At 41.0% G+C, this 18,414-nt stretch overlaps 1 protein-coding gene across 1 annotated transcript in view; it reads left to right on the top strand.

The window, feature by feature from the left end:
- Positions 1–16,668, top strand: part of LOC139473774 (E3 ubiquitin-protein ligase SHPRH-like) — a 361,380-nt gene extending 344,712 nt beyond the window's left edge. Inside the window, exon 32 of the mRNA XM_071256526.1 lies at positions 15,679–16,668. Within this exon, the coding sequence (XP_071112627.1) occupies positions 15,679–16,303 (625 nt within the window). The 3' untranslated portion in view covers positions 16,304–16,668. The remainder of the gene's footprint in view (positions 1–15,678) is intronic.
- Positions 16,669–18,414: the final 1,746 nt, after the last annotated feature.

The following is an 18,414-nucleotide window of genomic DNA, read 5'->3' as shown; positions in this document are numbered from 1 at the left end:
AAGCTCAGCTTAGGATGTTTCCCAACAAGAATTGATAGAAGAAGGAAGAAATGCATAATGTGTGATGGGATATAAATATACAATTTACTGAATGAATATGATAGATCTAATGTTACAGAATCCATGTAGAATAAGCATGGTACTGGTTTCCGCATGACAGCTTTGACAGACAGTGATGTAATTTGACCAAATGTGATATTTAACAGGTTTGAAAATCACTTGAAGTAAGTACAGAAGTCACAATGAATTGGTCTGAGGCTGATTTCTGGTTGATAATTTGAGAAAAGGATTGATTGTTGTCATTTTTGATGATTAGGTAGAACCTTATACAAAACAGGTAAAGTGAGATAACCATGAAAATTTGAAAGGTCACATGACAAAGACTTGTCAAAAGACAGGTGAAGTATATTCATCATCAAATATGGGTCAATATTACTAAAGTAAATTGTCACAAGTCATGCATTGTCTGCAATTGGAATTTCTGGATGATGACTTAAATTATATGAAGAGTGTGAACCAAATTTCATTAGAAGACTCCTCATATATAAACACCTTTGGATAATCAGTAATATCAGTCATTATTATTGAGGTCATAGGTCACACTTTGATGACAGGGATGGATGGATTTTAACCAAATTGGGAAATTCTTGTGAATAGAAAACCTCTATAACCTCAGTGCCATAGGTCCATATGTTGGCTTCCACCATACTATATAATCTTTAGATTTTCAGCCAAAGTCCTCTTAACTGTCATCTATCCATAATTAGTTGTACCAAGTGGGAAAACCTCACTTCTTTCTTGTCCTGTACTGCTCCTGTCAACATCTTGTAAAAGATATCAATATAAATTCTAATTCTTGCAAATGCTTTACCTCTATTACATCTTTGCCATAAATCCTGTACAGTCAAGTCTCGTTAATCCGACACTTGTTAATCTGACACTCGGCTTTATCCGACACAAATGATGGGAACCGATTGATTCAGCGCTATTTAGTCCCGTTAATCCGACATTCTCGCACTCCGACTCCGCCACACCTAATTTGCAACGAATTACCGAAATCACTCATTAATCAGTCTCGTTAATCCGACACAGTGGTCAGCGTACTCAGTGGTCATCTGCCCGCGAGTACACAACCCCATGTTGTGACACGCACTGGCTGCAGAGATTAACTTTAACAATTAACAGGAAAAGCTATTCAAACCTGTATGTACAAAGCTATACAAATAAAACATGGTCGACTGGTATGTAAACAAGAAAGCATGGATGACTTCATTAATATTGGAGCGACGCCACATGGTATTGCTGTTGGACAACGCCCCATCCCATGCTACTGTCGACACAACTAATGTGAAATGTCACTTTTTGCCACCAAACACCACATCGCACATTCAGCCACTAGATGCCGGGATCATGAAGAATTTCAAGCTTAATTATAAGAAACAGCAAATGAAATTACACCTCGACAATGTTGATGCTGAACAACCACAAGCCCTAGACGTCAAGCGAACAGGGAACTTTGAGAAATGTGCCTTCAAAATGTAAGAAACAGAAAACACTGACAGACTATTTTAAGTAGATGAAGCAAGTTGTTAAGACAGTAGCACTTGCATTTACACGAGGAAACGTGTGTGGTTGTTGTGATATATTCAGTGAGTAATGTCTCTATTGTTACGTATAAATGGGAAAATTATTATTATTATTGCAATGTCATTAATTATAAATTAAGGAATGAATGAATAAACAACATAACAATATAAATATTTCGTTTTTAATGATTTTATTACAAGGTACACATGGTTATTATCTATCGTGAAGATGTCCGATTTTCGATCACAAATCACTTAATTTCGTTAATCCGACATACTCGTTAATCCGACACAATCATGTGCAACCAACGATGTCGGATTAATGAGACTTGACTGTATTTTGGTTTCAGTCACACTAACTAAAATTTTCAGATTTTCAACAGACGTCCTCTTCACTGTCAATTACACAATTAGTTGTTCCCCATATAGCACAATAGCAACCCCAAGCTATGACGTGCGTAATGGCGGAAATCTCACTTCTTTTCTGTGTGTGCTAGAGTCAATATAGTTGTAACAATCTAGCACTTGGTGGTAGTCTCATTAGTCTAAGATTATTCTAATAGTTTTCTATTTAAACAGACACAGTAAGTCAATATTAATAGTTGATAACTGGAGTGACAGATGAGTATAAGCTGGTCTGAGGTGTTGTTGTGAGGTCGTAATGTAGTCTCCCTCTACTCTTGGTTGCAAGAAGTGTGGTTGGTTCATGATCACGGAAGATCCTAATCATATCTGCTGGAAGTGCAGAGAGATCATATGTACGGAGGAGGCAAGATGTGAGCAGTGTACAAAAACATCTAAGAAAGCCTTTTTAAAGTTAGCTGAGGCTGTCACTAAGGCTAAGAGGCGAGAATCGGCCAAGAAGAAAGTTCGCGTCATTACGACAGTCTACGAGCAGGCCTCTGATTCCCCAGTGCCTCCTACACCTACTCCATGAGCATGATACAACAATTAATGAAGCAACAGCCGGAGATGATTAAGGCAATGTTTGAGACATGGTCTTCTGCCTTAGACAAAGTTATGGAGAATATGAAGACAGTATTGCTAAGGAGAGTCCTCTGGCCAAGAGGCTGCTTGGGAGACAGCCATCTGTTTATGCCACACCCATGGCCATACGGTCTACCCCAGCTGAGACCATCCAGTCAGCCGACCAGCCGTCCAGCCAGCTTTCATGCTTTACCATTCCATGATACACGGTCATCCAGATCTCTGCTTGGGTCCCGTCAGGGTACTGCAAGGCCATACTCCCCAGCTACACCATGTGTTCACCGCACGGACTCAACAGGAACCCAAGTGACTGTCCAACCGTCTGGCTTACTGGCTTACCGGATGAAGATTACCGTATGGGCTCCATTACACATGGGCAGCCATCACAAGTTGCACAGACCTTAATCATTCCAGAATCCTGTACACTAGCAGATGATGGTGAACTGCACGGGGAACACGTAGCGCGTATGGACTATTAGGATTATCCACCACCCCAGGAAGATACCCACGGGCATTTGGAGGCTGAATGGGAAGCATTTGGGGAAATGAATCAGTCTGACGCTTCATCCCAGCAGGATTATATGGAGGGATATACCTTTATGGAACTCACTGAGGAGTTATATCACCTAATCCCGTACTCCAACCTCTTATGACCTACACGGGGGATGTCATGCTCCTACATCATCTCAACACATCCACCAGACATTGTTGTGGTCAAGCTATGCGGGCAAGTTGGTAGACCAGGCGTTTGATAATCTACTCAAACTGAGACATGATGACTGAAAACCCCGTACCTGCTTTGAAGTGGAAGTTGTATAGAACTCATGACTCCATTTCCGGATCAATGAAGGTAGGTGAGTTTGGGAATTCCAGGATTAGATCTTGTCATTCATGCCTTGCGGGTGGATGGTTTTCAGATCAAATATCCATTTGAGTTCAATGGATCGGCGCCTAGCCATGCTCTGAACTGATTCAGGGTCTGTTTTAAGCTGTTGTATGATTTGATAGTGTAGGTCTCTGGTTGAGTGTCCTAAAGAGTTGAAATGTTTTGCGACAGGTTGGTCACTTTGATGGTTGATATCAGCAAAGTGTTCTTTGAGTCTAATGCAGAAGTGTCGTTTGGTTTCACCTAAGTATTGTTTGCCACATTTATTGCAAGTTAGCAGGTAGATTATGTTTCTACTTTTGCAAGTGAAATGCGAATGGCATTTATATTTTTTGCCTTTAGTGTGGCTGCTGAAGGTGTTGACCGGCTTCATTTTTGCACAGATTTTACACAATTGTTTGTGACAGCTGTCATCCAGGTTAGACACAGTGCGGCCGCTAATTTGTTGTTTAGGTCGTGGATATGTGATTGCCGCTTTCATGTCTCTGAGTGTGCAGTTCTTTCTAAATGTGTGGGACTCGGAAGGTGTCTTTGCAAGTGTCTGACCTTTGAAGTAGGTGCCAGGACTTTTTGATCATGGAGCTGACCTTGAGAGCAGTGGGGTTGTAATCTGTGATAAAGTTCAACGGTTTAGTGTCTTTTGAGGGTGTCTGTTTTGGTAATAAGAGGGTTGTTCTCTCTTTAGCACCAGCTTTCATTTTATTATCCATAAGAATTTTCTTAGCGTAATCTCTCCTAAGATAGTCCTTTACTAGATTATTAATGTGGAACTCATATTGTGAATGCGAGCTGCATATCTTTTTGAGACGAAGGAATTGGCTGTATGGTCCTTTGACTTAAATGTGACACGGATGATGGGAAGTATATAGCAGATAAGAGTGTGTATCCATGGGTTTGCAATATAGGTCAAAGTCCAGTTTAATCGTTTTCTGGTTGAAGATGACCCATGTATCTAAGAAGGCCACTTTTTCCCTTGAAAATTTGACAGTGAATTTAATAGTGGGATGTAATTCGTTGATTTCCTTAATGAAAGATTCTAACCTAGTGTAAACCCAGAGTCCGGATAAGGAAAATGTCGTCAATGAATCTGACGTATAGGTTTGGGTTATCAGTGGTTCTTTTAATTCTTCTTATTCTCCCATGAAGATGTTAGCGTATGATGGGGCTAGTTTGGTACCCATGGATGTTCCTCCAATTTGTACAAAGTGTTCATTGTTGAAAACAAAATTGTTTTTGTGTAAGACGAGTCTATGTAAAGAAAGTAAACTTGTGGGGCCAGTCGGGTTGTAAACGTCTAATGGCCTGAGCTACCGAACGGATGTCTTCCGTGTTTGGTATATTAGTGTAAAGGGATATGACGTCCATAGTGACAAGAATGATGTCACTATTAGGTGGACTTACCTAAAGTCTGGATAAAGTGGGTGGTGTCCCTAATGTAGCTGGGATAATGTTTGACGAACTCTTTTATGTGTTTGTCAACGAAGCTGCAAATCAGTTCAGTTGTATTGCCGTTTCCGCTTATTATCAGGCGGCCTGGAACTTTGCCAGGTATTAGGCTTTTATGGATTTTAGGCAGGAGTTTGAACCGACCGGGTTTGGGGTCCTTTGGTAACAGTCCATTGAATATTTTGTATGTGATTTCTTTTTTGGTGAAGATTTTAGTGAGAAGTTGTGTGATTTCATTAGCAAAATCCATGGTGTGATCATGGTCTATTTTCAGATAAAAGTTGGTGTCGCTGAGTTGACGTGTGGCCTCTTTTATGTAATCAGTAGTGTTGAGAATTACCACTGCTGATCCTTTGTCGACTTTATTTATCACAATTTCCAAGTTATTTTTGAGACTATCGATGGCTGTTCTCTGTGCACGTGTGAGATTGTTGCGTGTGAACGGGATGGTGTTCATTTTGAGGAACTGGTGTTTAACTGATTTGATAAAAGCATCAAGAGTCGGGTCTATGCCCGGATTTGGGGTCCAGGTACTACATGGGGCAAATTTACATTCCAGATCGTTGATATTTTCAGTTGGATCTGTTTTGTTTGTCTCATGAAAAATATGAGAGATCCTCATTCTTTGGAAAAAGGATTTAACGTCTGTGTATTTAACGTCTGTGTATACTTTGAGTAGTATAGGTATTGGGGGTTCTGCCACAACCCCATTGGAGTCAGATTTATATACCAACTACTACTAATATAGATAGAATTTTTTATGTCAAAATGATGATGCGATTCAACGATCGTCAAGGGGGCGTCTTCTTCTTGTTGACCACCCCCCGATTTCGGTACCCTCCTACAATATTTTTTCCACTAGAGCAATACAAAGCATACAACTATGTCCAAAGAATTTCCAATTGGACTTTTGTGCCCAACTATAGTATAGAACAAAAATGGAAGAAGCGAAATATGGACAGCATGGGCATACGAGCTGAAATGTCTGTGTTCCAACATATACTAGTGGAGAATGCATACGAAGACAACTTGCTACCAGATATATCCAAGGTAGACTATTTGGAAGGAAATCTGGGTAGAACACATCTAGAACCTTTGGTGGGCCTGCCAACATTTGTAGACGATATGTATGTATTTGGCTATCTACAAGAAAATGATATAGTATCTCAATGAGGATCTGTGTCTTGTACAACTAGAAATTCTGGGATCTGCAAAACGTATTCTACAATAAATACAAATAGCAATGCAGAAAGTATATGGATGTCGCGTGCAGGCTACTATTGCAAATACAATTTCCTATATAGGAGGCCCCGGGAGCAAAATACGAATACAAAAACAGAATACAAAGCAAAGAAAAAATGGATGGAAAGGTTTTCCAACGAAGAACCCAAAGGTATATTTGTGTGCAAAATAGATGTCTCTGAGTTATTTCTAGAGGAAACACAAAAAGGGTTGGATGCACTACACGCACAACTGTATTCGTTATATATGAGATATATTCCATAGACTATACTTGAGACTTCTTTGGTGTACTAGATAGGAAAAAACTAGTGGAATACCTACAAAGCGAGGGATACTTTCTATAAGGTATACAATACGATTGATGAAAAAGAGAAGGAACAATTCTAGACAATACAGCGTCTGTAGGTGAACATGTGTGTACTTGGGTATACAGTCGGAACAATAGAAGCGGGGCATGCTACAAATAGAAGAGGGCACTCTAGACTTGTTTTGCCTTGTGGTATATTTGCATACTAGTGTTTTGCAGATATATATACCAATCTATCTTTCTTCCTATGTATTGTTCTCTTTTCTCTTCCTATTTTGCATTGTATCTTCCACTTCTTCTTCGAATTTGTCTATCTTTGTATTTGCTGCTAGTAGTTCTTGGTTTGGTGTTTTTCTACACCTAGTTGATTGTATTCTATTTTTTTGTTCTCATTGTTGTAGAACGTTTTTGTTTCTTCCACGCACAAAGACAATTCATTTCCTTCTACCATTGAGGTCTCATACATAGACTTTTCATATCTATCCGGTTTTGTCTGTTGTGCAACTGTTTCTAGCAATTCTAGTATCTTTCGCAGTCTTTTTGTTCGCCAAATAGCGGGAAAACATTATACAAGTTCTCTGGAATTGTCTACATTTTTTATATATTCCATATGCCTAGCTACAACACGTTCTCCTTTCCATCTGAGTATAGAAAGAGTTTTTCCAGAAAATTTGGACATCTTTCTACACCAGCTTCCCAAATTTTGTTCTACAATATTTTTGGTATCTGTAGATGCATTTCTATATTCTTGTATGTTTTTTGTATTTCTTCTATTTCTTGTTCTCTCTTTTTCCTTTCCTCCTTTTCTTTTTGTATTCTTTGTTCGTGTATTTTTGCAATATTTTCTTTCCATAGATTGCTATCAAACCAGTCTTCTTAACTTGCAATTTTTCTTCTCTATTGGATCTGGAAAGAGTGGATATTTGTCTTTTGGTTTCCATTTCTATTGCTTGGAATTGGGAAACTTCTTTTTCTATTCTCTAGGATTTGTTTTTCCGGAATATCCATTCTATGTGTTCTGTGCTTGGGAGAAGCATTGAAGGGTTTGTATCTGTATCTCTTTTCTGTACGTCTGGATGCAAAAATGTTTTTCGTAGGTGTCTATTTGGACAATCTACGTATTCGCAAAGATGTGTTCCTATTGGATTCCGAACGTCCCCGGCTTCGAAATTGGAAACAACTTTGTTGTATATCTTTGCGGAAAATGTTCTATTGTTCCGACTGTATACCCAAGTACATACATACATTGTCTAGAATTGTTCCTTCTCTTTTTCATCAATCGTATTGTATACCTTGTAGAAAGTATCCCTCGCTTTGTAGGTATTCCACAAGTTTTTTCCTATATAGTACACCAAAGAAGTCTCAAGTATAGTCTATGGAATATATCTCATATATAAGGAATACAGTTGTGCGTGTAGTGCATCCAACCCTTTTTGTGTTTCCTCTAGAAATAACTCAGAGACATCTATTTTGCACACAAATATACCTTTGGGTTCTTCATTGGAAAACCTTTGCATCCATTTTTTCCTCTCTTTGTATTCTGTTTGTTTTTGTATTCGTTGTATTGTGTCTCGTAATTTGCTCCCGGGGCCTCCTATATAGGAAATTCTTTGGACACAGTTGTATGCTTTGGACACATCCTATTGCTCTAGTGGAAAAAATATTGTAGGGGGTTGCCGAAATCGGGGGGTGGTCAACAAGAAGAAGACGCCCTCGTGACATATAAAAATTCCATCTGTAGTAGCAGTAGGTATATAAATCTGACTCCAGTGGGGTTGCGACAGAACCCCCATTACCTATACTAATCTTTGCTAAGATCCGTTTCTAACACTGTTAGGCTAAAAGTGAGGCCCTTGCTAAGAACGCTGAGTTCTGTCTCATTAATTTGATAATCAGACAGATTGACAACAAAAGCAGTTTTGTAAAGTTCAGTATTTTTTTTTAACTATTATTGTTTAGATTCAAATGCGAGAATTCATGGCTAATGTCTGTATTATTATTGCCACTCACTCACATTGAGGGCATTGGCAAGCTGCCAAAGGACTTTCTCCAGCTGGATATGTCCAGACTGGTTCCGTGTCTTCCTTTTGAAGGTCTGCCTGGAGTTGTTGTTGAACCGATTAAGGGGCTGGGAGTTTCTTGGTTCTTGGCTGCGAGGTCTCCCTGTGGGGTTACGGGGGCTAGTGGTAGGTTCCATAAACAGTTTTGGGTCGTATGGATTCTTGTCATTGAACTCTAATTTGAGTTTGTTAAAGCACTGTCTGACGAGAGCACCAAAGCTCGAAACTAGTAACTAAGATTGGTCTTGGGTTTTAGCCCAAAAAACCCTATTTATCCACTTCCAGATCATCAAAGTTTGAACAAAGACTTTAATACTAAGGTCACGTTACCTGCTTCACGGGTGAAGGATATTCAATGGACAATTGCGCTTATATCAACTGGTTTGTTGCCGGAATCAGACACATCATCGCTACAGACTTCATATGAAGGTATAACAGGAGAGACTCCTATGACTGTCAGGACAGATCAAATCGGATGCATCCACAGCCTGCGAGACACCATAGTCAGAATGCAAGAAGGCTTACCCTCCACTCAAGTCTGGATATCTTCACAGCTGCTATGGATTCAGCGTCAACAACTACTAGCACAAATTCGTTCAAGAGCTGTAACTAGCCAAACCAAGAGAATGATAATGGCACAACCAATATCTGACAAGACATTCAATGGGAAATTGGGTCATATCATAGATGAGGTCAGACAGGATACGACAAAACGTTTTCAAGTATCAACTATCAACCTAGCTGCTAAGGCACATGGGTGCTCCTTGGATCAGAAGGACTCGTCTCATAAACAGCCTCCTAAGAAGAAGTTTGCCCCCTCCGGAAAGGATTTGTTCGAACCGATTCGGGGTACGACAAGCATCAGTCTTCTCAGGAATCTTTTCGTCAGTCCAACTATAAGAAAAGAGCATCCTATCGCCAGGGCAGATCGGGTGGCAGAGGTGAACGCAGATTCTGACTTACTTGCCACTCACTCCAACGTAATAGATAAGTTTGACCTGATTATGTCTATGGACTACGATTTACATTGGAAATTGGAAGCAGATTACGCCTGACTGATGGATTCTAGACATCGTGGCTCACGGATACACACTGCATTTCAAGAAACATCCTACCTTGAAATCTCAAGTCGGCGGACACAGATTTCATTTAGCCGGAGCGAAGCTAGCGGCAGCAGAACTGGCCGTCAGGAAGCTGATAAAGAAGCAAGCCATTCGAGACTAACGGAGACCAACAGAACCAAAGGTTTCTATTCTATGGTATTCCTAGTCCCCGAAAAGAATACGACATGAGGATGGTAATCGATCTAAAAACACTCAACAAGAAATTTCTGATACCTTCACCAAAGTTCCAGATGGAATCCATACGGAAGTTGTGGTCGACTTTGAGGACAGGAGATTGGCTCATCAGTCCAGACCTACAAGATGCCTATCTTCACGTCCCGATAAATCCATCGTCACGGAAATACCTGCGATTTGCAATCAATGGATATGTTATGAGTTCCCGGTCTTACCATTTGGGATATCAATAGCCCCTTGGCTATTTACCAGGATTACAGTGCCAGTCATCAGATTTGCCAACCTACGTATCATCAAAACATGATATTTCTGGTACAGCTTAAAACCTACCTAGGCTTCCTAATCAATCCTTCCAAGTCTGAGACCACTCCGGTCCAAGATACCGACAAGGGATATCTATGTCCACCAGAAAGATCAATTCATCAAGACTATTACGATGATTCAATCCCTATCAAATCAACCTAGCATGTCTCTAAGGTGGTAGATGTCTCTTCTAGGCATCTTAACGTCTCTACAGGATATGACCTTCAGAGGAAGGTTGATGTTACGTCCTCTACAGACATGGATCAACTCACTACAATCCCACACCCTAGAGTTCAAGACTCAGTTACCACAACATAGTACAGGACCTGCATTGTTGGACTTACAGAGAGCATGTAATGAGTGGCATTCCTCTGACTTATCCAACTCCCGAACACCATCTATTCACAGATGCATCAGATTCAGGATGGGGAGCCCATATGGACAATCTCACAGTACGGGGATTGTGGGACTCTTGAGAGATGACCATTCATATCAACTGCAGGGAAATGAAGGCCATTTATTACGCCATCCTGGCATGGAAGGTACGTCTCTCCAAATCATCCATCCTTATAGCCACGGCCAACACTACAGTGGTGGCTTACATCCAGAAACAAGGAGGAACCTAATCCATTTCTCTGATGAAGGAGACTACACAATTGTTTGCCTTGGCAGACTCTGTTGCCGGATGGAAGCGAGACATATTCCCGGGAAACTGGACAGCCTTTCCCGCCAGGGGAGAAAAGTGGCTACAGAATGAACTTTACATCCTCAGGTCTTTGTGCCACTTGCCAGAACCACTAACTTCTGGTTTTTGTCAGTCCAGTCCCTGACCCAAGGGCTCACCAGATTGATGCACTATCAATGGATTGGATTGCGTTCCCACTGTGGTCTCTCCTAGACAAGGTCATCCACAAGGTGGAGGAGACAAATTGCATGATAATCCTCATTGCTCCAACCTGGCCCAGCAGAGCGTGGTTTCTGTCGGGATTTGTTATGACTACCCATCTAACCGCCTGGAAGTTATCACGCAAAAGATGCAGACATCCGGGTACTTTGAGCTTGCCCTGGAAGCTGTGGCAAGATCATGGCGACCTTCATCCTCCGTTATATATGACAACAGATGGGATAAGTTCATCCAGTGGAGAAAAAGACAAGGGATGATAACTAATACAATATCCATCAATAGCAAAGATGTAATAGAGGTAGAGGATTCGCAAGAATTATCAAACAATAGTTATCATTGTTAATAATTCTAAGAATACTACATCTATTACATCAGAAGTACTCCCACCTACCTCCCCAATTCATCTAACTCTAGTTGTTAGATGTGGGAAAAGAAGTGAGATTCCTGCCATTATGCACGTCATAGCTTGGGTTGCTATAGTGCTATATGGGGAACAACTAATTGTGTAATTAACATTGAAGAGGACGTCTGTTGAAAATCTGAAAATTTCAGTGTGACTGAAACCAAAATACAGAATTTATGGCAAAGATGTAATAGAGTTAGTATTCTTGAAATTATTAACACTGATAACTGTTCTGGGGTTGAAATGTATTATAGTTTAGATTGTCAAATTATGTTTAGTCAACTAAATCATTAAACAAACATTGCCATTTAGAAAGTGGTCAAATGTAACAAATGTTATATTTGTGTTATCCCAAATATAACATTTGTTTCAACTAAATCAATCTTCACATGGTTGTAGTTGCTCATAAAGAATTAGGTGGCAGTTGTGTTGAGCAAGATGGCTTCTCCTGCTCCATCTGTCTGCTCTACATGTGGGATCCTCACACTTCTTGTTATCTGTACAGAGGAGTCCAGATATTGTGCTCATCTCTCCTGACTGAGGATTGTCAGAAGATCCAGAAGTTTTGGTCTTTAGCTAAGAAGAAAGAGGATACCAAGAAGAAAGTGGCCAGCCAGTCTCCACCGTTAACAGTGGCAATCTTCATGAGATGGTAAAGAGCTACAGGTCTCCTTCTGTAGCTGTTCGCTCTGCAGCTTTTGTTTACCATGTTGCAAGACATGATGAAGCATCAATAGAAGGGCATGCTCATGCTTGACAAATGCTTGCAGGCCTTCTCTACATAACATGGTCACCTGAGATCCGATGAGGACTTAAGAAACGAGTGAATTATGAGCCTGGACACTCCTATCTTTTTGAGGAACTTTATCATCTCATGCCGGACATCAAACCTGCGGAGGATGTTGACATACCTAAATATGCATACATGGGGTGTGGTGACCCAGTACCATACTATAGGAACATCCCCCAGTAGCCAAATTGTGGATCATGTGTTAGCCAGATTGATATTTGGACAGGAAAGCCTAGAAGCAATGAAAAGTTACCACTTCCCTCTTGGAATCATTGGGTGAACAGTATCCATAAGTTCCCCTTGCTGGACTCAACCATTTTTGATGAGAATTTTCCACAAGTACAACAGATCACCTGAGATGAACACGCTGTTTCTCTTGACTAGGCGCTAGGACTTGGATCGACAATTTCCATGGATGTTAGAGTGAGTGAATGATTTTGGTTTTAGGTCGCTTTTAGCAGTATTCCAGCAGGGGACACCAGAAATGGGCTTCACACATTGTACCCATGTGGGGAATCGAACCCCGGTCTTCAGCATGACGTGCGAACGCTTTAACAGCTAGGGGACCCGACTCATGGATGTTAGAGGATTAACTGGTTTGTGGCCGGTGCACGCAACATTATTTTACTCTTGGAGAAATCTTATGTTGGAATACCTGAGGAGACTCGTTCAGACTAATGCATGGCTGGACTGACTTCATTGTGAGGATGCAAGAGCAGTTACTCCAATGTGGATGTTATCACAACTAACATGGATGCCATGTTCTGTCCCACGGTAGAACAAGGGTTATGTCAGAGCATATCAGGAGGATGGTCATGAGCCAGGCCACTGCAGCCCCTCATTTGTTTATGAATCACTTTTCCATGGCAAGGCTTTGACTGGACTGCTTTCATCATTCTACCTGGACTTCCCAACTCAAGGACCTGTGGGAGGATGTCTGATCACGTCACATCTGACCATATGTGTGGACACAAACTCCACTTTCTTCAATGAACCCCTATCAGAGGGGCCATTGATTTAATTTGGAAGGTCCCATGCAGCTTCATTGGCAATTAAGGCGCTCTTGGACAAGTGTGCCATACATAGAAACTTTTGGATAAGTTTTTTTCACCAGTCTTCCTGGTACCCAGTAAGAACACTATCGATATGTGCATGATAAAAGACCTGAAAGTTCTCTAAAATAAATTTCTTTCAGGACCACCAAAGTTCCAGATGGACTCTGTATGCAAAATTCACACTTCACTCATGACTCAGGATTGGAAGATCAGCCTTGGCTTCCTGGATGCATACCAAAATGGCATGATTATCAGTCAACAGTAGCCGATACGATTTCCGAGTACTTTCCATTCGGGATATCCATAACACCTTGATTATATACGATGAATACATTGACGACTTTCTTTCTGCCAACCGAGACATGGACCAGATTTGTCAGAACATCTGTCTGATCCAGCTGTTGTCTCATATCGGCTTCCAGGTTCATCCAACCAAGTCAAAACTTAAATCGGTACAGAAAATTGTGTATATGGTGGCCAGATTCATACTTCACAGAGGTTTGATTTGTCCAGTAAAGGACAGGAGTTTGAGTTTCTGCGGGTGGTCCCTGAGATGGCAGATGGGCCCTTCAGCACTCTTTGCTGGTTGATGATGCTTCCAGGCAATCTGACATTTTACCCACCGGCGAAAGCTTCACCTTCATCCTATCTAGGCATGGAGTTCTAGTACCGTTCCCTCCTATGCTACAGGGGCGGTCGGGTAGCCTAGTGGTTAAAGCATTGCTCGTCACTCCGAAGACCCGGGTTCGATTCCCGACATGGGTACAATGTGTGAAGCCCATTTCTGGTGTCCCCCGCCGTGATATTGCTGGAATATTGATAAAAGCGGCGTAAAACCATACTCACTCACTCACTCACTCACTACTATGCTACAGGATCGTCTATTCAAGACATGAGGTTCCAGCACCCTGACACCATCTTTTCAATAGAGGTTCCAACTTTAAATTCGTCACGATATGGCTGAAATAATGCCGATGTGACGTTAAATTTTAACTCACTCACTCCAACTTTAAATGGTGTGCACATATGGACAGACTTTTGATATAGGGACTGTTGGAGCCTCATGAAGTAGATCTTCACATAAACAGTCTTGACATGCGAGCGATCTACTATGAGATCAAGGCTTGGAAACTCCATTTATCCCTATCATCTGTCCTGGTAGCCACGGTCAACACCATGGTGGTGGCATTCATTCAAAGATAGGGAGTAACCAAGTCAACTGAATTGATGCACTAAACTATGTTTATATTCTAGTTGATCGGCTTGAGTCAACATTCCAGGAAAACTCAATATGAAGCAGATCGGGAGAGTAGTGATGACAGAGTGGTCTTGTCTCTTCACCCAGAAGTATTTCTCGGGATAATATTGGTGTGGGACACTCGTCATCTAGACTTATTCACCACATGCCTTAACAACTAGCTCCAAGTATATGTCAGCTATGTGCATGATCCCTCTCCAAGTAGAAGGCTCATCTATGGATTGGATGGGAATATTTGCATTTGTCTTCCCTCCTAGGTTTCATCTGGAAAGAGTATTACACAAGATAGAGGATTTGGAGTGCACAATCATTCTCATGTTCTAGTGCTCCTGGAGGAACCCTTACCAAGAGCGCAGAGACTTCCTTCTCCAACCCAGATTGGACATAATGTATGTAAGCCTAAGCAACACTCCATCTTCACACTTGGAAATTCTTGCAGGGAAAATGCAGGCTTCCAGTCTTGGAGCCCACCCTCTTCTGCCATCTGACAACAGATGGAACAAGTTCTGCCTGTGGTTCGTAAGAGGAGGATTTTATTTGGGATCTGTGACAGTACCATGGTTGGTTGGTTGTTTTGTTTGTTGTTTAAGGCAACCTCTTTTACTACCTATATTACATCAAGAGTAATTCTACCCACCTCCCCAATAATCTGCTTCTAGTTGTAGAGTGGCGGTCAGGTAGCCTAGTCGTTAAAGCGTTCGCTCATCATGCCAAAGACCCGGTTTCGATTCCCGACATGGGTACAATGTCTGGTGTCTCCTGCCATGATATTGCTTGAATATTGCTAAAAGCGGCTTAAAACCATACTCACTCACTCACTCTTGTTGTAGATGTTGGAAGGTAGTAAGGTTTTCCTGCCTGGTGCATGCACAAGAGGCTTGGGAAGGGAGATTCTATTAGTGACACAACTAAGTATGGATAATGAAGAGCACTTCTGTATTAGTCTAATCATTTTATGGAGTCAGACAATACAATGTCCCCCAATACAAGTTTTATGGCACTGATGTAAAAGAGGTGGTATTCTTTGAATTATTAACAATATTTATTGTTTGATTTCTGAACAGATCCTCATGAAGGATATGTCAAAGGTCACTGGCACATTATATTCTTAAAACCCTATGAAAGTGTCTCCATCATCTGTTATATTTTTCAGGCCCACACATATTCACAAGTTTCTGGTTCGTGGAACTATTGAACAAAGAATTAACAACATGGTCAAGTCAATGTCAACTTCCGATTCAACTTATGATGGTGAAGATCATACAATGACAATTGGGAACTTAGCAGCACTTTTTGCTGAGGTTAACACAGATGGAGTTACAGAGAATCCACAATTGTCTTTTATGGATGAAGGCAGCTTTCCAGGCACAAATGAACCAATACTAAGAACCAGCAATGAGTTTGGAGGCCTGGTTTCAGTCACAGGCTCTATGATGAATGACCCATTTCCTGGCAGAAGCTCTATGATGAATTACCCACTTGCTCACACAAGCTCTATGATGAATGACCCACTTCCTGGCAAAAGCACTATGATGAATGACCCACTTCCTGGTACAAGCTCTATGATGAATGACCCACTTCCTCATACGAGCTCTATGATGAATGACCCACTTCCTGGCAAAAGCACTATGATGAATGACCAACTTCCTGGCACAAGGTCCATGATGGATGACCCACTTCCTGGCGCAAGCTCTATGATGGATGACCCACTTCCTGGCACAAGCTCTATGATGGATGACCCACTTCCTCCAACCAGAACAGATGATCCAGTTGCTTAAACCAAACATGTACTGGATGACATGCCTGGAAGCAGCACCATGTTGGATGACACAGTTCCTGAAACAAACATCAGAGTAGATAAAACAACTTTCTGAAACAAGCAGTGTTCTAGACGACAAAGTTCCTAAACCAATCACCATAGTAGATGACCCTGTTCCTGAAACAAGCACCACAGAACAGATGACCCAGTTCCTGAAACAAATCACCATTGTAGATGACGCTGTTCTTGATTCAAGCACCATAGTAGATGCCCAGTTCCTAAAAAACAATCACCATACTAGATGCCCAAGTCCCTGAAACAATCACCATAGTAGATGACCCCGTTCCTAAAACAAGCACCATAATAGATGACCCTGTTCCTGAAACAATCACCATAGTAGATGATCCCATTCCTGAAACAAGCACCATAGTAGATGCCCCAGTTCCTAAAAAAACAAGCACCATTGTAGATGACCCTGTTCCTGAAACAAGCACCATAGTAGATGGCCTCGTTCCTGAAACAATCATCATAGTATATGCCCCAGTTTCTGAAACAATCACCATAGTAGATGATCCCATTCCTGAAACAAGCACCATAGGAGATGCCCCAGTTCCTGCAAAAAGCACCATAATAGATGCCCCTGTTCCTGAAACACCAACTATGCTTCAGTTCCTGAAATAATCACCGAAGTTGAGGTTCCTGAAGCAAACAGTGTGGTGGATGACCACATGCTGGATGCTGTCCAGACTCCAGACGTGCAACCATTGTGAACCATTATCAAACTGAAAATCAGGGATAAATAACTGTTACTATGAGATTCTTCTGACATTCAATGGAATGGTAAGAGATATTGTTTTGTTTCAATATGTACTGATTATTTGTGGGTTTTTTTGTCACAAGTTGTTTCCCATCCTTAGAAAGATATTAGGCTTTTGTTGTAAATAATTATATGTAAGTATATAAATGCTAGCAGCTGATCAGATATTCCATTGATACTAAATTGTTGAATTGGCACAAATTGATAATTAAAATGTGATGAAATATAATTTTGTTTGCCATATAACTTCTACTATAATAATGATGTATGAAATATGTATGAGAGGTAAGAAGAATGATCAAATCAAATATCCACAGCTGAAACTGTCTGTGTGGAATATTCATTGAAAATGGTTTAAATTTATCACCATTTCTCATGATTTCATTATGTCTGTCATGGAACGTAGGCATAAGATTTGACAGCACACATTTTCTGCCCTCAACAAGGATATGAAACGCTACTCACCAGTGCATACGATTTGTTCGAAGATGAATGCTGCAAGATGTCTTCACCAGGCTCCATGATAAAACTGGATTGCGATTTCTAGACGTGACTGTTCTTGATCTCTAAGTTAAGTTTGTTACTCTGGAGCTGGCTGCTGAATAGGAACAGAACAGCAAGTGTAAGTTTTAATGTTGGTTTGACAAATAATGTTCTCCGCCTTATTAAGCAGATATTTGATCATCTATTTTTTGATGTGCAGGTTGAATAACATTTAAAATTTGGATTATATCGCCCGCCATGAAGTGGGGCGGTTGATAAGGGACCATAGTTCATCCGTCCATCCTCTTTTCAATGTAGACAAATATTCTTAAAAAACTATTAAGCTCAGAAAAACACCAAATTTTAAACTTACCCTAGCTCATACTATGCATTTCTCTTTCGGTCCTAAGTGGAAACGTGTCTGAAATAAAGTTTTCCAGGTTCTTAAGTTAATTCACCCAGTGGTATCTCACACTGCCATGGTCACCTCCCAGACCTGGGTCATGCACGCTTTGCATGTTGGTTGACCTACTTGTGCCGCTCACATGTCTATACCAGCCAACTCATTCAAATCACCACACAGTGTTGACATGTTTTATCTACAGGAAATCCATTGGTTTTTTACTTAGCCAATTTGCCTTCTTCTGTGTCATCTTTCCTGCATTGGCTTTGCCATTTTGCATGCGTTTTTCTCTCTTGAGTGCCAACATCCGTCCTTTGGCCAGATCTTTGCTTATATACTTGTCTGGATAGGCTTTTCATCATGGACAAGCAGCCCTCACTGGGACCAGTATGTATGACAATGTGTTGTCTCTCATTCAGACTCTCAC

Source organism: Haliotis cracherodii, unplaced genomic scaffold (genome assembly GCF_022045235.1).
Source record: "Haliotis cracherodii isolate W230 unplaced genomic scaffold, xgHalCrac1.p SCAF_3, whole genome shotgun sequence".
Taxonomy (NCBI): domain Eukaryota; kingdom Metazoa; phylum Mollusca; class Gastropoda; order Lepetellida; family Haliotidae; genus Haliotis; species Haliotis cracherodii.
This window is presented reverse-complemented; position numbering and strand designations above follow the sequence as displayed.